The 18,358-nt window shown below is 38.3% G+C and overlaps 5 protein-coding genes across 10 annotated transcripts in view; 3 read left to right on the top strand and 2 right to left on the bottom strand.

Annotated features, from left to right (window-relative positions):
- Positions 1–14: 14 nt before the first annotated feature.
- Mccc1 (Methylcrotonoyl-CoA carboxylase 1) lies at positions 15–3,429 on the bottom strand. 2 transcript variants are annotated; one of them, XM_069111858.1, is made up of 9 exons: positions 3,025–3,229; positions 2,879–2,948; positions 2,423–2,807; positions 1,978–2,312; positions 1,588–1,884; positions 1,205–1,417; positions 623–1,117; positions 335–523; positions 15–256 (listed from the first exon to the last, which is right to left on the bottom strand). In XM_069111858.1, the coding sequence occupies exons 1-9, from the start codon at positions 3,060–3,062 to the stop codon at positions 146–148; spliced, it is 2,133 nt and encodes a 710-aa protein (XP_068967959.1). In that variant the 5' UTR covers positions 3,063–3,229; the 3' UTR covers positions 15–145. The 2 variants fall into 2 exon arrangements, with proteins under 2 accessions (XP_068967959.1, XP_068967958.1); XM_069111857.1 differs by lacking the exon at positions 15–256 and adding an exon at positions 3,306–3,429 and having other exon boundaries at positions 338–1,117; positions 3,025–3,155.
- A 472-nt stretch (positions 3,430–3,901) lies between these two features.
- mRpS28 (mitochondrial ribosomal protein S28) lies at positions 3,902–4,749 on the bottom strand. Its single transcript, XM_069111879.1, has 3 exons — positions 4,471–4,749; positions 4,203–4,324; positions 3,902–4,142 (listed from the first exon to the last, which is right to left on the bottom strand). Exons 1-3 carry the CDS (start codon positions 4,747–4,749, stop codon positions 3,995–3,997), a joined length of 549 nt encoding a protein of 182 aa, XP_068967980.1. The 3' UTR covers positions 3,902–3,994.
- mRpL14 (mitochondrial ribosomal protein L14) lies at positions 4,551–5,838 on the top strand. Of its 5 annotated transcripts, none has more exons than XM_069111881.1 (3): positions 4,551–4,691; positions 5,156–5,359; positions 5,439–5,838. In XM_069111881.1, the coding sequence occupies exons 2-3, from the start codon at positions 5,170–5,172 to the stop codon at positions 5,690–5,692; spliced, it is 444 nt and encodes a 147-aa protein (XP_068967982.1). In that variant the 5' UTR covers positions 4,551–4,691; positions 5,156–5,169; the 3' UTR covers positions 5,693–5,838. The 5 variants fall into 5 exon arrangements, with proteins under 5 accessions (XP_068967982.1, XP_068967985.1, XP_068967981.1 ...); XM_069111884.1 differs by having other exon boundaries at positions 4,590–4,691; positions 5,159–5,359; XM_069111880.1 differs by lacking the exon at positions 4,551–4,691 and adding an exon at positions 4,758–4,887.
- A 625-nt stretch (positions 5,839–6,463) lies between these two features.
- LOC138179256 (mitochondrial import receptor subunit TOM40 homolog 1) lies at positions 6,464–8,514 on the top strand. Its single transcript, XM_069111871.1, has 6 exons — positions 6,464–6,848; positions 7,011–7,125; positions 7,209–7,462; positions 7,538–7,699; positions 7,806–7,955; positions 8,122–8,514. Exons 1-6 carry the CDS (start codon positions 6,671–6,673, stop codon positions 8,259–8,261), a joined length of 999 nt encoding a protein of 332 aa, XP_068967972.1. The 5' UTR covers positions 6,464–6,670; the 3' UTR covers positions 8,262–8,514.
- A 3,314-nt stretch (positions 8,515–11,828) lies between these two features.
- The window catches only part of LOC138179246 (box A-binding factor), a 31,381-nt gene continuing 24,851 nt past the window's right edge, over positions 11,829–18,358 (top strand). Inside the window, exon 1 of the mRNA XM_069111850.1 lies at positions 11,829–12,493. Coding sequence (XP_068967951.1) covers positions 12,421–12,493 — 73 coding nt within the window. The 5' untranslated portion in view covers positions 11,829–12,420. The remainder of the gene's footprint in view (positions 12,494–18,358) is intronic.

Below are 18,358 nucleotides of genomic sequence, written 5' to 3'. Positions count from 1 at the left end.
ATAAAATACACGTATACGTTGGTCAAATAAGAATTTATTATCAAATATTATGAATCTTTTGTAACTGTAAGATAAAAAAGAATTGTTTGAGCAATCAAGTAAAATAAAAAAAAAGAAGACAATAATAATGTATAATGTTTGTGTTTCAAGATACAGATTTAATTAATTTAACCAGAATTTTATCCTTTGGTACATTGTCACCTACTGAACATAGCACGTCTTCGACCATTCCATTTACGGATGCTCTGATTATATGCTGTAAGTAAATAATTAACTTTGAAACATAAACACATGTCTGAAGTTACAATAATTTTGAAACATAATATAAACATACTTCCATCTTCATGGCGTTAATTACAAGTAAAGCGTCTCCAATTTTCACAGTGTCTCCTTTCGCCACACATACCTTTTCTACAGATCCTGGTATAGGACTTAAAGCTTTGCACGGGTCCACTTTATTTTGACACTTTGCAAGATTATGAAGAAATTTTCTAGGAGGTATATTAAATTGCCATTCACGATCCTATAAAAACTAAAGCTGAAGATAATCGGTTCTTAGGCATTTTTGTTTTCAGAATTAAAGTCATCGAATAAAAATATATTAAAAAGGAAAAATACTAGCTTTGGTGAATAAATGTAATTTATTATGAATTTTAATAATTTTCGTTCTAGTAATTGTTTCGTCAATTTCGGTACATAATTCCAGCGTGTTTTCCTTTTTCTTTAATGTGCCTGTTACTCTCCTCCAAGGACCGATTTGATTGATTCTCATGGAATAGACCTCAGGTTCAATGTATCTTATTTCAACTTCGATATCATCATCGCAAACATTGAAATACAAAGTTCGCGTTAGAGTGTGATTTAACCTTAAACCAATTTCGGTTGCAAAAGGGCTGAAAGGATCAACAGTTGTAAGAGATGATCGTAAAGAATGCGTATCTTCATAAAGTATAGAAGCGAGAGCAGCCTGAGCTACAACTTCACTTGGCACGTGTAATTCTCGAAATAATTCTCGACAATGTTCCTCTATGAATCCTGTGTGTACTTGACCTTGCAAAAAATTCAAATGGGAACATAAATCTTTGATGAATTCTATATTAGTACCTAGTCCTGCTATCTAAAAATATATACATAAAACAATATAAATATCCAAGATTTTTAATAAAATAATACATACGCATTTTCCATTTGAAAATTTACTTACGTTGTAATCGTTTAACTTTGATCTAAGTATAGCCAACGCTTCTTTTCGATCTTTTCCCCAGACGATTAATTTAGCGATCATGGGGTCATAATGTACTGATACTTGGTCTTTTTCACGAACTCCGGTTTCGATTCTAATCGCTTCAGTTGTGATTTCTGGAACTCTCATGTATGACAATTCACCCGCTCCCGGTAAAAAATTTTTTCTTGGTTCCTGCAATTTGTTGCAGTTTATTAATACAATTTAGCTAGTTTGCTTCAAGAATCAACTACAATTCCACGATTGGTTATCGAAATTAATCTGGTTAATGGAAATATTAAAGTCATTTTATCTCATCGAAGGTACAAGTTATGTGTTTTATAAAGAAAGACTTTTGTCATTACTTCTGCATAAATTCTCGCTTCGAAGGCATGTCCTCGAAAATTAATTTGTTCCTGTTTTAATGGAAGTTCCTCTCCCGCCGCTATTCGTAACTGCCATTCAACCAAATCCAATCCCGTAATTGCTTCCGTTATGGGATGTTCTACTTGAAGACGTGTATTCATTTCCATAAAATAAAAGTTATTTTGATCCCGATCCATTATAAATTCGACGGTACCAGCGCCAACATATCCTACCGCTTTTGCCGCTCGAACTGCTGTTGCGCCTAAGTCCGATCTCAAATTCATTGAAATACCAGGCTACAAAACAGAACAGTCATTATATTATTATGATTTTCATAGTATTAAAAAGATGTCAAGTCTCTCACATTGCAAAAGTTTAAATATACATACTGCAGGTGCTTCTTCGATAATCTTTTGATGTCTCCTTTGAATAGAACAATCCCTTTCAAACATGTGAACAACATTTCCATGTTTATCTGCAAAAATTTGTACTTCAATATGTCTTGGATTCCTGACATATTGTTCAAGTAAAATGGCAGAATCACCAAATGCTTTTTTGGATTCAGTCTTTGCAGATTCCAAAGCTTCAATAAACTCTGATTCTTTTAGAACTATTCTCATGCCTTTTCCTCCGCCACCACATACAGCTTTTATCATTAAAGGAAAACCTATCTTCTTTGCTTCCAATAATAAGGTTTCATTAGACTGGTTATCTCCATGATATCCTATTTTTATCAATAGCATAATAATCAGATTTGAATATTTTATTTATATAATATGTTATGTTTGTTTGTATATCCATGTACACACTCTTGTACAGTGACACAAATCATACCTGCTATAACAGGAATTCCAGCTTTTATCATCATATCTTTTGAAGTACTTTTAATTCCCATATTTTTAATTGCATCTGCTGGAGGCCCAACAAATACAATATTTTCCTTCTGGCAGAGTTCTGCAAATTCTGCATTTTCTGAGAGAAAGCCATAACCAGGATGTATAGCTTGACTCTTTGACTTTTTTGCTATAGAGATAATTTTGTCCTGTCTTAAGTAGCTCTGGCTAGATGGTGCAGGGCCGATACAATATGCTTCATCTGCTTGTTCTACATGCAAAGAATCTTTATCTATGTCACTATATACTGCAACAGTCTTCACTCCTAATTTTTTAGCAGTTCTTGCTACACGGCATGCAATCTCTCCTCTGTTTGCAATTAGAATCTATAATACAGTAAAGAACTGCATAAGCTCTGTTAATTTTCAAAATTGTGAGTTGAAAAATTAACTCTTACTTTATTAAATCGGTCAGTTGTGATTTTTGAGATATGTAAATTACGACTATGTGGAATCAATGTACTGCATCTGAGCATTATTGATAATATATAATTATCCAATTTCATACAAAAAAATGGATTAACACACTTAACAATTTACTTACTGCAAAATTGATGTTTGTATTTTTTCTATTAGACGCATGATCTACTCCTAAAATGAATTGCTATCGTAATAGCTGTAAATGAACGCTCTTCCGATTCTTGCCTTCAAAACAAAATTTATCATTCGTTCCATCTATATTGAGCATTAAAGCATTTTACGTAAGCAAGCCAGCAATCGTTAACCTTCACAGAGAGGTTATACCGATGGTTATACGCATACATACATACATACATACGTATACTGTATGCATAGATAAGATAATAATATGAATGTATACGTAACTGCCTATAATTTAAACATGAAAATTTTGATTGTTTTACAATTAGATACCAATTTAATCATTTAATAGCTTTTTAAAGAAAAATTTCGCCCCATGAGTGGATAGAATCCACTACCGCAGCTTTCGTGTTATTAGTGTTATTAGCACACCGCTTTCACTTTCTTTTTCGTAATAATTTTTCATAATTCTTTACATTTTGTGTGTTTTGATATCGATTTGTCAATCGTTTGGCTATTTTTGTTGCTATGATTTATGCGTAGGTTATGTTTGTTTGTGGGTGGTAAATGTATTGATTATGAAATGGACCTGTATGATTCTTATGTCTATCTATTTATATAGTTAGGAATATTTTGGTTGAAAGGATAATAAAAGGTGAAATTTTCGAACCGAAATTTCCGATATGACAAATATGACGTTCTAACCGAGTGAACTAATGGGCTGAAGTGAAATTAATTTCTTTTATAAAAAAACGATAGAATCACACTAATATAATTCCATAAATAAAATCCATTATACAATGCAATCATCAAATCAACTTAACTACACAATCATATTAACTACATGAACATATAATATGGTAATCTCAATTGTAATAATATTCCATACAATAAGAAAATAAGAGATGGTCAAAAGAAGCATTCTTTTATTTATTTATGCTCTATTATTGTACAAAATAAATATAATTATAGTTCTACTGTGTTTTCATTGAGGATTGTGCTAAACCAAGAAGAATGCAATCTGCTTCTAAGAGTGTTAAATCAGTAGATGCTCCTAAAAATCGTGAAGACAATTCTAAATTCTTTATTAACAATTTAACCTTTGAACCTCTGATATATTGACTGTAATAATAAAAATTAACATTATTACTTATTAAAGCATATATTCTGCTTGTGACTTACATAGAATTTTTTTGAGGTCTTGGGCAAACACAATGAAATTTCCATCCAAAGTCAATGTATAAGTCATTATTAACAACCTGAAAAATTTCTCCCAATACTACTTTATTTTCAGGATCTCCTAGCTGAAATATAATTAATATACATAAGTGGTAAATTAGAAACTTGGATTTTGTTTAAAAAGAACAAAGAAGCAAGACAAAAAAAGCATATATATAATAAATGCTATAAATGTTAGATTGTGTAATAGAATAAAATATTTTATATTTACATCTATAAATTTCGAATGTCGAAGTAACGAAGTGAAAGTATTGCGTCTTGAAACCGTTGAATCCTTCTCAATTTTAATATTTTCAATCGATTCCAAAATTTGTTTGGAATTCATACTTTCTGGATCTTCATCACTATTATTTTGTTCCTTCGCATTTGTTATAGTTTCACCCGATTTTCCTTCTATACAATAATTTCGGACGAACAGTGAACTGATTTGAGGTGCGTAAGCGAGATATAATTGTTTAATTGTTCTTTGATGATATTGAACCTTATTCATTTTAGTAGGCGGGGAACGTGTTTCTTGTTAAAATTTCATATAGGTTATGTTCTGGTGTTCGACTTGTTCCGAACATTGATCATTCTTAAAGTTCGAAAGAAAACATTTTCAGTACTTCGGCAGTTTCAGATAAATTAAGTGAGTCGTGCTATTTTGGTGCTAAAATAAAAAGTTTCAAAATAAATAGTTCTATTTTCTGTTAACTGACGCATTAATTAAATTTTTTAATTGAATAAATGTAAATATAGGAAATAAAATGTGAAAGAAGTCGTGTTGATAAACAAAATTTAAATTTTATAATTTCATTTCTTTTGCTGTACGAAGTTTATTGTTTTTATTGAAAAAATTAAACTGTATTCAATAATAATATTGATTACTATAATGATATAAACGTTTTTTATTATAGAAGATATTGCAATAATGCCTATACATGGTACGCTATTCAATATTGTATCCAGAAATGTTTCTACATCAACGGTATGTAATCAAATAATAAAATTGACAAGATTAAGAGTTGTGGACAATAGTGAAATTGGGAAGCAGGCTATGATGGAAGGAAAACCACCACGTTGTATTCATGTTTATAATAAAATAGGAGTTGGTTATATAGGTTGGTTAAGCTAACAGATAGATTATTGAAATATATTGATAACAGATATATTATTTATCATTATTTGTAATCAATGTAGGGGACAGAGTATTAGTTGCCATAAAAGGTGAGAAAAAGAAAGGTATACTGGTTGGTTTGAAACAACGTCAAAATCCCAAAATACCAAGATTTGACAGCAATAACATAGTTCTCATAGATGATAATGGAACACCTTTAGGTACTAGGATTCATGTACCAATTCCTCATATCCTGAGAACTATCATGAGAAATAATACACACAGTAAAGGTGCAGATTATACAAAATTGCTAGCTATTGCCACAAAATTTGTATAATACATACAAGTGCACAATTCTTTATATAGGTACTACCTTAAATAGTTAGAAACTGCATCTGCATATATATGTATATATGTTAATATTATTATGTATATATACAGCAAATTATATATGCATAACAAAATAAAGTGTTACATTCATAATGTCAGTTGTATTATTATATATTATAGATATTAACTGGGAACGCAAATTATGTTACTGGTCCAAATTTGAAACCAATAGTACAAAATATGATTTGTACAAATTTATTTGTTTATATATATATAAATGGAAGTCTGCGTTGATTTTGAAGAGAGGCGCTGGGATCGCCTAATCCTAGCATTTATCTTCGATAGAACCACTCTCGCAAACTGAAATCCGCTTTCCAACAGTGGAGTACATAGCATTACCAACATGAGGTAGCTTTCCTAGAGATTGTAACTAGGATGACCTACTTTGGTCTACAAGCGGGGAAAGGTAAAGAAATACGAATTACATAAGTAGACGAAAAGTTTGTTTTTATATGTAGCAAGGATTATGAATATTATTTTATAGATAAAAAAATTATGTTAAATTGTTTTGAATGTGTTCATGTTTTACATTTAGATTGGAGAAGAAATAAATATATATATCGATAATTGCAACGTATAACCAATCAGAATAAGGAAATAGTACGCGTGACGCGTACTTCCATTTGAAAGTTATCCGGTTGCCTGATGAGTATTTACTTATAATATATATCATGCTTTAATAGGGATATTTCGAGGAAAAGAGAATTTCCATGCTCTGAGCGGTAGTAGCTGTCTTTTACAAATGGCGGCTTAGGTAGAAGCACGCTGTTTCCTTTAATCGGCAGATTTTTCATTAACGATTTTTGTGTATATATAGTAAATATTTAACGTTTTTGCGTAAGAATTGATACCGAATGAAACATTAGAGTATTGTACAGAGAAAAAAGCAAAATTATTAAAATTCTTAGGCATAAAATCGAGAAAAATGGGAAACGTACTAGCAGCCTCTGTACCTCCTCCGCCTTCGCCGCCACCTCCAACCTCAGGTTTACTACCAAATTTAGAAAAACCAGATTCTTCCGAGTCACTGCAGTCGTCTAACAAATTTTCCGATGGTTTGAAAAATCCTGGTACAATCGAGGATCTTCATAAGAAATGTAAAGGTAAGATATCCATGTATCTATTCGATCCATTTTCACGTAATCGATGTATTAATCTTTTTTCTTTTGATTATTCTTCTTTTTTATTATTCTTAGTCTTATTTTAACATTATTGTTACGAAAACAATTGTATATACATGTCTTAAAATATTAATTTAATCGTAGATGTATTTCCCGCAAACTTTGAGGGTGCGAAGCTGATGTTTAATAAAGGTCTTAGTAATCATTTCCAAATATCACATACGATAAGCATGAGTTCTATTGCACAATCTGGATATAGGTGTGGTTGAAATTATGAATAAAGTTGGGTACTATTTGGAAACGGATGGTCAACAACTGATACTAATGGTCGAATATGTTCAGGTTTGGTGCAACTTATGTTGGTACTCAGCAACCAGTACCTTCGGAAGCTTATCCAGTGTTACTGGGTGATATCGATCCAACTGGGAATCTTAATGCTAATATTATTCATCAGTTTGGCGAAAGGTTAAGAGGAAAATTAGCTACTCAAGTACACAAAAGTAAATTTACTGCTGTTCAAATGACAACGGATTATCGCGGTGACGCGTATACAGTCTCTTTGACTTTGGGTAATCCGGACATACTTATTGGTTCTGGTAAGCGCGCGAGGTAAAGATCGATTATGTAAAATTTTAGAAACGATTATGGTACGGAACGAATTGTTTTTTTAGGCGTTTTCGTAATGCATTATCTTCAAAGCATAACTCCATCTGTCGCGTTGGGTGGAGAACTCGCTTGTCAACGAGGCCCTGCTGTACCAGGAGGTCAAGTCACTGTTCTCTCAGCCGCTGGAAGGTATACGAACGGAGACTCTACAATTAGTGGTAGTTTAGGTGCGTTAAAGGCGATACTCCCGATGAACCCAATAATCATAATATGGTCGTCTGCCCTATGATTGCGAAATAATTCATAACTAATAACAAAATCGTTTTTCAATAGGTTTATCTGGGTGTCATTTGTGTTTCCATCAAAAGGCTAGTCAGCAGCTGCAAGTTGGTGTAGAATTGGAAATTAATTGTCGAATACAAGAATCTACCGGAGCTATTGCTTACCAAGTCGATTTACCCAAAGCTGATTTAATATTTAGAGGTATGATAGAGCACGTAGCTGCTAGTTCTAGATTGTTTATTCTATCGTTAATTCGTTTACATTCTTATACTATTTTGTTCCTTCATTCTTTTTTTTCGTTCGTTTGTTTGTACGTTCATTTTCGAAGCGTATTTTTATTATATTCATTATATTTATTATATTATAGGAACTATAGATACGAATTGGACAGTGGGTGCTGTTTTGGAGAAAAAATTACAACCATTACCATTTACATTTGCGTTAAGTGGTATGATAAATCATAGTAAGCCGCAGTTTAGACTGGGTTGTGGATTGATAATTGGTTAAGAGTAGCACGTAGACGAGTGCGAATCACGTACATAATCTAGTTAAATGTCAGGAAGGAAAACAATGGAGTACCACAGCTTTTGAGGATTCTACTCAAAAGAAACTTGTAACTAATATCGACAATTGATGAATATCCAACCTGATTCCCTTCTATTTGTTGATTACCTCATCTGCTCGGCATCGTGTTTATATAAGATCGTTTTTGTTTGTTTATTTTTTATTAAAGAAACACCGTATCAACAGGTTTTCCTAATTGTGTATGTTTCTTCACTTTAAGGCATGCTGTCTTCATTATTCCCTTTATACATGATTTGTCGGGATCGATCAAATGTGTTCAATCGTTCGTTGACCGACAGTCGTGGCTTGTAAATTTTCCGAGATAAGTGATATTCGATAAAAGACGTAAAGTATGTGGCGATCTCATCGCGATCATGTCTGTTCTCCGAATATAAAGAAACGCGCTTGTACAATAAAGTGAACGGTACCGTCAGCATTTTTTATTTTCGAAAATACACATGTATTCTGTTATACGCGTACGCAACAGGATTAATTCAGAGGTCATAGAAAGATATAATCGTTCATAGTAGAAAAAGGTGTATTGAACGAAAAATTTCTTTGGAATCGAACAGAATTATATAAAAGTATAATAAATTTTACGTTATAGGAAGAAACTATTTTTAATATGTTATTTATTGTAATTTGTAGAACCCTTATTCGAGGAAGAACCTTTATATCTCGAGTAAATTCTACGCTCAGATATACGTGTATGTATTACAATTTATCGACTCGTTATTCAGTTTTCTTTGATTCAATAATTCTATCCATACCGGTAGAGAGCGTATAAGTACAACGTAAACTAAAGCAAAAGAATAAATAGTATACAAGCATCGTTGTGGAACACGAGCTCCGTAGAAATATCGACTTAAATACCGAGCAGTATTATCAATTGGTTACGATACACTTTGTTCTTGCTTTGCCGTGCTTACGTATACTGATGCAAATACGTTTGGAAAAATAAAGCAGCACGCATTTATATCGTTTAACGATGTTGACCTTTGACTCTCTAATCGCCCATCTTTATTTTAAGCTAATAACACGAGTTGTTCTCATATTGAACAAAAAATACAACCGTAAAACGGTAATAGTAATATTTTGCTCGTTTACTCGACAGTTTGGGAAATGCAAATAGAAGAATGGGGGAGGGTGGGAGGGAGAGGGAGAGAGAGAGAGAGAGAGAGAGAAAAGAAGAAACATCTATGAGCGGATTATTGATTCATTGATTAAGAACAAGCTAAGATTTGAAATGAAATTGTCATGTAACGTATCGTTTATCGAGACTAGGACGTAGAATTGTCGATGAAACGTACATTCTCGCGATAACCGATCAAGATTTTCTTGCGCTAAAGATTTATATTTATCTGAGTAATAGCATAAATATACGCGCGCATATATATATATAGATATATGCACACTATACTAGCTTAAGAAAAAAATGTAGGCTAAACTTAAGAATAACAATGAATTTCCGCTGTTGCGAATCGTCTTAGCCTATTTATTCGTGTTGCAAACTGGTTTGTATAAATGGAGTTAAGCTTGCGTGGAGATGTTGATTGTTTCTCGACGAATACAATAAGCGATCAGCAGAAAAGTTAAGAGAGGCTGGCAACACGAGCTTAGCCGTGTATAGCGCGGTATGGAGTTTAAGAGCACGACTAAACCAAGTGCATGCGTAACTTTCATTTTTCCGTTCAGCGAATTTTTTTATTAACTATGAAATATGAAATATCGCGCATTATTCGCTAGAAGTGCATCACTATCTGAATTCATGTTTTCTGGTTGTCGCGTGTTATATGTATAGGGAGGATGATTTGGATTAGTACTCATTGATCCATATGATTGATCTTGCCGAAGACGGATGAATGAACATGATTGTCCTTGAGTTTCGGTATACGTGCATAGCTTCCGGTAACGCGTTATCGGATCGTGACCGACCAAAGCAAATAGAGTACGATCAACACTCGCAGAAACAGTCTGTACAACAATACGTATTTCACGGAAGGAATGGAGTGTCGTAAAACCCACAAATGTATAGAGTATAGGAGGTCATGGGACAGTGTGAATCATTTTCACAAACAATAAACACCGAAACTGCTATAGAACGGTCGTGATTCTTTTTCTATATATGTACAGTAGCTATATATTTATATATACATTTAATATATATGCAAACTTACATAGTCATTTGTATTGTTCTCATAGTTATTTGTATTGTTATTCTTGTGTTGGTATAGGGTTAAAATTGGTAATTTGGTTATTTAAAGCACGTAATTTAGGTTCAAGAAAAAAAGAAGCTCCATGAGTCACTTGAAAGATTCATATCGAAGGGAAAACTCAATTCAATAACTTTTACGTCGTAAAAACTTACGACGTCGACTATTTTGTGAACCTTCGAAATAACCGAGCGACTCTATACAAGATTGTAACGTTGCATTTGCAGAAGGAAAAGTGTTTGCTTTTATATATACGTAATAAATGAAAATTGGATACGAATTGAACCGGATTTGGGCTGGAAAACGGGAATATGGACTGGGGAAAGATTTCCAAGTAACGTTGTCGGTACGCGTAAGTTACGTATTCGTGAGCGTTGGTTAGACGTGCAACTCGTCTAAATATTTCATTGAAATACTAGTCGAAGGGCATTCGAGGAATATTAATTCGATTGCTGTATATTATTTGTAGCACGACGAGATTAATAATTGAGGTTGGAAGGGCAGTAGCGTAAACTAATTAAAGGCACAAAGGTAGATGGATGGGGTGGAGGTATCGTGGATCGAGAGAAGGAGAAGAAGGGGAAGGAAAAAAAGAGGGTAAAAGAGTAGGAGGGAAACCGGCAGGGATAATGATAAGGAGAACGAGGAGTTGACGAAGGGGCGAGGTAATGGAGGAGAAGCAGCGACTATATATGTTTATTGGTATACGTTTGCATATATGTACGTATATACGCGTACGATTGATAAGAAAAACACGTTGAAAAAGAAAAGAAGCGGCGCATGCGCTTTTCGCGAGGATCGACGTGTGTCATGGAACGCGAACGTGCACGAGGCGCGTATACGAACAGCGTCGATCCAAATCGATCAACGACGATGCGATCGAATTGATGGTGTGCAGTTTTCCTTGGTGCTATTCGCGATATCCCCACCGTAGAATGCGAACAAGTTGTCGATCGCAGGGGAATCGGGACTTCCCGGGTCAGCCAACGTTAGGCCAAAACATAGTCCTTTCGAGCCTTAGTATTTGCCGTCAGCTTTTCGAAAATTTGTTCACCTTGGTGGTCTCGTTTCCTTCGAAATTGAAGCGCAACGCATTCGGGTTCGTGCCTGGCTGACACGCGCAATCCGATTCGACTCAAGTCGATCAAGACTCGATTCGATTAGATCCAACTTGATACGATCCAATCCGATTGGATCGAACACCATTAGGTTGAATCGATTTAACTCCATCCGATTTGATTCGACCATCCACAGAGTTCTATTTCTCTCTCTCTCTCTCTCTCTCTCTTTCACACACACATATGCACACACACATACACACACATGTATATGCACATGCATACATACTCCGTTATGCATGCTCTCATTCTCACTCTATCGGTTCTTTCGCTCTTTCGCTTTCTCGCTCTGTCGTTCTTTTCGTCGAGTGCCCTCTTTGTTAGCTCCACTCTGCTCACTGGTCTCCTCTGTGTACATAATGCACACCAGCCTCGCTACCGATCTTAGAACAGTGGTCAACGCGTACACGATCCTAATCGGCAAACGGTGAAATTTGAAGGAACCTTTGAAGGAACTGCGAGTAATAAAATAATTTGTATATCGTTGGGATTTGCAGCGGTTAAACAAGTGTTGGCTGTGTTGTAAATTCCCGTTTATGTCACTTGTTCTGTGAAAGTACAAGCAATCGTGATAGCCAACGAGTTTCTAACCTCGACTGTAGTATTACGGGTATACAAGTGTGACACGAAAAAAGTAACGCGCGAAGGAACGTTCGATTCGAGATTCGAGCTTCGAAGAGTTGTCGAAGTTTCGAGAACGATCCGATCGAAGATTCGTCTAACGGAGGAGTTTGGCTTCGCGCGGTACCGACATCAAGAAACGGGAGAGGGATGAAGAGTAGGAAATCCGATGATGAAATTCGTGAAGAAATGGCGAAACATCGACGACACATCAACGAATACGGTGAGCGTACTGATTCGGTGATTTCGCGATCCGTGTTTGATCGATTTAGCGGGTCGGCAGACACTAACGTCTAGCGAGCGATTGGAAACGATTCGCGGTCCGTTGATCGAATAGAATGAAGGAATGTTTGGAGAACAGTTTTGGAGGGAAGGTGACAAAACGAGAATGGAGAGGAAAACAAAAGAAAAGAAAAAAAAAATGAAAAAGAAAAGAACAAAGCGAGACTGCACGAGTTTCGAGAGCGTCGGAAAGAATCGGTTAACAACGGGCCGCGGTGGTCCGCGAGTCACTGGAAACCTGGGGCCGATCGTGGGGGATGTATATACGTTGGATATCAGAGTGATAATTCTATTACTGGTGACGATAACGCGATGTACGCGTTAATAACTGTCGTCGTTGCGTTTGCGTTTGCGAATCGGCCTACGAGATTTTCGTGAACGGCCATAGATTCGATACGACGCGACGCGACGCCAGGACGCCGGGACTATTCCTCGTCCGTGCTATTCTCTTGTTTTTCTTTTCTTTTCCGCCTACAAATTTCGAAATATTTTCGATATAATTCGGCAATTGACACTCGACGAACCGCGTATTAGATATACCGATATCGTATATCCTAAACAAGACGACGTAATCCTACCAAGATTTTTTCGTGGAATTTTGAAAATTTGTCCAATGTATTTAGGTATAATCATTCAGGTCGAAACGAACCCGAGTAAAGTAGGAAGAAAAAGGGAACGAGGTACGGTTAAGTTCGTAACGCGTATTATTTGCACGTTCGACCATGTTTTTAAAGCTGGTCTGAATATCGGCAAACTTTTTATTTTCCTTCCGTTTTTATGGAAACGGAGCTTTTCAGCAAACTTTTTCTGTTTTTAATCGACGTCGGCTCTTGGACGGATGCGATACGACGTTCAGAGATACGAGATACGAGATACGTGGCAAACATCGTATTAAAGTCGCAGTAGCAATTGAAATTGGTTGGTAAAGACGAGGATCGTCGTCGAGAGATGGAATTTTTCGAGCGTAAAAGCTGTGAACGCAAAGTTCCAATGTTAGTTTACAGGGTCCAAGTCCAATCCTGTTATCAAAGTTTTTCTACCATACGATGGACGTGTTGCGTCGTCATGGGTCAATGTACGCAACAATAGCGCGATATTAGCGTACTAGCGTTGAAAGTTACCCGTTAAATCAATTCGTTGCCGTGCAGTTTGCTCGTGTATGTAGACGTTTTCATAAATTCGAAAAAAAAAATTCCAATAGCCCTTCGTGCTCGATAAACGATCCGCGGAAAGAATCAGTTTAGAAGAGACTACCGCTTGTCGCGATATCTCGATAACCGATACGTTATTCGTAGATTATCGGTGCTGTTTAGCCGGTATCGGCACGCAACAGGTAACGACGAGAGAAGAAAGAGGAGGAGAAAAAGGAGGAGGATGCGCTGTATCATGGATGTTCGAAAATGGCCGCTACGATGAAACGCTGCGAATGGTTAGTCGCTAACGCGGTTGAAAAGAATTCCTTTCTCTCGGCTCGCTCCGCCTTAATTCCACCCGTTGTTCGATCAAATCGCTCGTAGTAGCCCTTCGAAAACGGCGTAGCGGTCCTTTGAAACGAATCGAAGAATCGAGTTCGGTGCACGGATCTCGTTCCTTGGATTTTCGTTGATTCGATCGACACGTCGGTATCCGTTTTTAGTTCTCAGCTTTTAACGATAGGTGGTTATAATTTGGCGAATACGCGAGAGGACGCTGCATAAAGACGGTACAGTTGTCGATGCAACAACATGGCGCGAATTGCGTAATACGCAAAACCGAACAACGATAACAAGATTTGGTGGAGGAGCGTCTCTTCGAATCTTACGATTCGTTTCTTATTCCATTCGATATGACCTGGCGCGATTATCTCGCTTAGTTTTGTATGCAGGGACCGTCAGGAATTCGATAGACGTACGAGATAGACGGATAGACATATAGGTTTGGTGTGGCGAGTTTTCGTTCTGGTATCGCGATTAGATCGATCTCGTATCAAGATTCGTTGTCGTTAAACACAACCTTCCTCTTCTCCCATTCAAGAGTCGGCCAAGTAGCGATTACATATCCCATACATCGCGTACCCTATACCCCATACCACGTATCCTATAGCTAGCGCATACCGCATACCGTGTTATTTACGATCCGTTTGGTTGCCTATTGTTTTCGAGTTTCTCGAAACGGTTCGCTCGGTTAGAAATCGTAACTCGCGAACGATCGCGAAATATTCCGAGCTACGTTGCTCGAGTTGCTCGCTTAAACTCGCTACGTATACGTGTATGTACTTACTTACTTACTTACGTTTACTGCTTATTCGCTATTCGCCGCTTCCATCGGTATCGAACAGTCCAATTTAAATAGATTCGCTCGTTTATTTTCCATCGCGTATTTTTCACCAAGCGTACCGTTACGTTCGCGAGCTGATTTTTACGTGCATACGTAGCGTGTTCAAGGTTACTTGGACTGCCATTAGTCGAAAGAATAAACTAACGCACGTATATACGTATGCTTGCAACGATTACGAAGGCCGAAACATTAGAAGGCTAGCAGGCTAAAAGACGGACATACGTTTTATTTACTTTATTATCCGTCGCCGACGACGTCATTCTTCGTAGTAGACTTTGATACTATATATTTGCAAATCGGAAATAAAGTTTTTCCTCTAACGATAAGACGGAAAAACGAGCGAGCGTGCTCGTCTTTCTTTGTTCGAGGTCGTCGTAAAAAATTAAAAGAACGTGGTAAATCGGCGTCCACGCGGAAGGCCATAACGATCGATCGATCGATCGATCGTAAACCAAAAGATATTCCGGATATCGGAGTAGCATCTGATTTTGTTCCCTCGAGGCGTCTTAGAAACAATAATTTGTTTCATGTTAATCAACATGGCGCAACTTATGCTTACGTTAATCGTTTCCTTCGCGTGCTAAATCGCGTCAAGTCTTCTCGTTCTAGGATGCGTCTGTTCGTACAAACCTTAGTCTCCTTAGCATGTTCCTTTTAATTTATTTCATGCTTGTATCTACATCTTTAACTTATGTATGTATATCCATACGTTAACGTTAACACTCCTCTTACTTTTATTATTTTCTACGCCAAAGGGTACACTTTACTTCCAGTTCAAACAAATAAATAAAGATAAAACGAAATAAACTTTCGCGTCCGCTAATTTCGATGCGACACGATATCCGACGCGCGCGTTGTCTTCTATCTCGACTGCGTGCTAGGTGGAATAATGGTTGTTCCATCGAGCAGCATGTGTATTAGCTATTACGTACCTACGAGTTATCTCGCGGTACACTGTCCTGCGACGAAGAAAGATTTGGCATCGTTGTATCGGTCCGCCCACTCTCTCTAATTTTGCCTATTCCAGATCCAAATCCGTGATCGGGTTTTGAAGCGGTTGAACGGTACGCGATCATCGCGAATCAATATTTAGATAAAGAGCGTTTGCTTTGCGAACATCCTCTTCGCGTTAGTCTACGTCGTTAGCTGTCTACGTCGAATGTTTCTCTTGTTTTTAATTGCAAACTCTGCTCTGTCTCTTCGGTCTGCTTGCCCCTCGCCCTCTTTAGTTTCGTTTCGTATCGTCGCGACGATAATTTCGATCGAATGCATCAATTCGATGTAGCGAACCATTTTTCGCTTTGCTCTGTGACAAGAAGTAAAAATGAAAAAAAAAATGAGTGGAATCACGATTCCAGTAAGTTGGGAGCCACTGTCGGTGTGCAACTACTCCAGATAAGGTATCGGCCGACCGCCGGTCTGCGATAACGCTTCGCAGCATGACCCAACGTAACGCGCATCGTCCTGCTTAGCCTCGTTTCCTCCTCCCTCGTTGGTCTTGGTCCGCGTTTACTTTCCGCTGCCGCTGCCACCATGACGGCCATCGTCATCGTCATCACCACGATTGCTGCCACTACCACTACCACCACCACCACCACCACCACACCACACCACCAGCATTGCCACCGTCACCGTCACCACGGTTGCCACTCCTCGTACTTTCCCGCGGCTCTACTTCCCGCGTGCCGTACTTACGCCGTACGCCTGACTCGAAAAACGAATAGCGTAACGTATCGTGTTTGCGTTCGAATTCTCGCCAATTCCTAGTCACGCGTTAGAAATACGTTCTATTCGTTGCAAGTTAAACGTCCATGACCGTTTCGTTCTTCCGAGCTTCGTTTCGCTTCTCCGTTAGACCTTCTCCGTCTCCACACTTTTCTCTTAACGATGCGCATCTAAAACTACACGTTCGCACGTGTTTCAGCCACGTTATTGGTCGCGAGCGCGAACGTCAACAGAGAGAACGTCGATCGAGAATCTAGAAATATTTCGTCGTACGGCCACCGATCGCGTTATCGGACTGTCCTAGAGCGCGAGCGCGTGCCCATCGCGATACATCGATATTCGGTACCGGCTTTTAGTCTTCTAGCGGGCGAGTCGAACAGATTTGCCGAGTCGATCGGCTGCGATCCGAGAAGGATCTGTGGAACGTTTGAGAAAGAGGATGGGAGGCGGAAGAAAGCTTTTATGGATAAGGGGTGGAGTATACTTTTGGAGTGCAGGAGGGAGAACATGAAAACGATAGAGGCGATAGAGGCGATAGAGACGATGGAGGTGATAGAAACGCTTACGTATATCGAGCGTCGGAGACACAGCACAATTCCCGGTGATAGGGTAATCTTTCATGGACAGAGATTAGCCAAGGACGCGCAGATAAACCGCGACATTGTTGGCATTCTTTTCTTTCTCTTGCTCCTTTAACGTTCCTCCCTTCTCTCCTTCTTCTTCTTCTTCTTCTTCCTCCTCCCCCCCTTCCTCTCGCTTGGCGCCAAGCTGTTCGGCCATTCGTTACTTTCGTTAGCTCTGCGAAATGTTTTTGCTCGATCGGGCAATTCTAGCGGATCGTAAGAGAGTGCGGAAGAGAGAAACCGTCTAGGCACGTACACAACACGTTGCTCCGTCGAGAACACGGTGTGGCCACCTGCGAGCACGTTTATAGGGGTGTGCCTCGCACACGAGTCCTTTGCAAACGCGGTTCTTTTATTGTCACGTTGAAAGAGGCAGCTGAACAATCCTCACGCAGCGTAGGCGAACATGTTCGTTCGTAATCGAGAGACGAAATCACCGTATTCGTTGGCGATCGTCGCGATCGTCGAAACGACGTTGGGACGATCGACGATGAGAGAGAAAAAGAGGTTATTTTCCCACGTACGAAGCGAACAACGGAAACAGAAAGTTGGGGTCAAAGATGAAACGAGCGAGTGGCGTTTCGTATGGTTGGCAGGTTTGCCGTTTCGTGCCGTGCGTGGATGCGGGTGTTATCGCGAGGACGCCGGACGAGTCGAACGCCGTGCGAGTAGGAATGGTTTTCGAACGAGCGGAGAACGGGTTCGGTATGTTGTCGTCTCTGGTTTTCCCGCGGGGAAAACGTGCACCGAGCCGCGAGTCCCTTAGGAACGCGAACACCGCCCCGAAAACGCCCCCATCGAGTTATACGGCCGGTTATCTACGCGTACCAGACGCGAGATCGGTTCATCGGTTTCATACGTTCAAACTTGCCAACCCTACAACTGAAAGCGAGTTTCTTTCCCCTTACTTCTCTCTTTTCTTTTTCTTCCACGAACTGTCGTACATTTTCGCCGTTCTTCATTCTTCGCTCGTTCTACGATTTCTACGATCGGTATCTCTCAACGATACATCGGCAATCGCGCGTTGTACGAATGCGAACGATAGAATAGGCCCATCAGAAATCCGCCAACTGGATATTCGCGAACCTTTTTCAGCGGCGAATGTCGCGATACCAAAGTGCTCGACGAACTAATGCCATCTG

The sequence above is a fragment of the Bombus flavifrons genome, chromosome 4 (genome assembly GCF_040668555.2).
Source record: "Bombus flavifrons isolate JBK064 chromosome 4, iyBomFlav1_principal, whole genome shotgun sequence".
In the NCBI taxonomy this organism is placed as follows: Eukaryota; Metazoa; Arthropoda; class Insecta; order Hymenoptera; family Apidae; genus Bombus; species Bombus flavifrons.
This window is presented reverse-complemented; position numbering and strand designations above follow the sequence as displayed.

What these genes read in the sequence shown, in the direction of transcription:
- Mccc1 (XM_069111858.1), bottom strand. Translation starts at nt 3,062, where the DNA reads ATGCGTCTAATAGAAAAAATACAAACATCAATTTTGCA. An exon ending in ATACAAACATCAATTTTGCA is followed by an intron (nt 2,949 to 3,024) that starts GTAAGTAAATTG and finishes AATAATGCTCAG; the next exon opens with ATGCAGTACATTGATTCCAC. An exon ending in TGGAATTCCTGTTATAGCAG is followed by an intron (nt 2,313 to 2,422) that starts GTATGATTTGTG and finishes TGATAAAAATAG; the next exon opens with GATATCATGGAGATAACCAG.
- mRpS28 (XM_069111879.1), bottom strand. Translation starts at nt 4,749, where the DNA reads ATGAATAAGGTTCAATATCATCAAAGAACAATTAAACAATTATATCTC. An exon ending in GACATTCGAAATTTATAGAT is followed by an intron (nt 4,325 to 4,470) that starts GTAAATATAAAA and finishes ATTATATTTCAG; the next exon opens with CTAGGAGATCCTGAAAATAA. An exon ending in AGACCTCAAAAAAATTCTAT is followed by an intron (nt 4,143 to 4,202) that starts GTAAGTCACAAG and finishes TTATTATTACAG; the next exon opens with TCAATATATCAGAGGTTCAA.
- mRpL14 (XM_069111881.1), top strand. Translation starts at nt 5,170, where the DNA reads ATGCCTATACATGGTACGCTATTCAATATTGTATCCAGAAATGTTTCT. An exon ending in AATAGGAGTTGGTTATATAG is followed by an intron (nt 5,360 to 5,438) that starts GTTGGTTAAGCT and finishes TAATCAATGTAG; the next exon opens with GGGACAGAGTATTAGTTGCC.
- LOC138179256 (XM_069111871.1), top strand. Translation starts at nt 6,671, where the DNA reads ATGGGAAACGTACTAGCAGCCTCTGTACCTCCTCCGCCTTCGCCGCCA. An exon ending in TCTTCATAAGAAATGTAAAG is followed by an intron (nt 6,849 to 7,010) that starts GTAAGATATCCA and finishes ATTTAATCGTAG; the next exon opens with ATGTATTTCCCGCAAACTTT. An exon ending in TACAATTAGTGGTAGTTTAG is followed by an intron (nt 7,700 to 7,805) that starts GTGCGTTAAAGG and finishes GTTTTTCAATAG; the next exon opens with GTTTATCTGGGTGTCATTTG.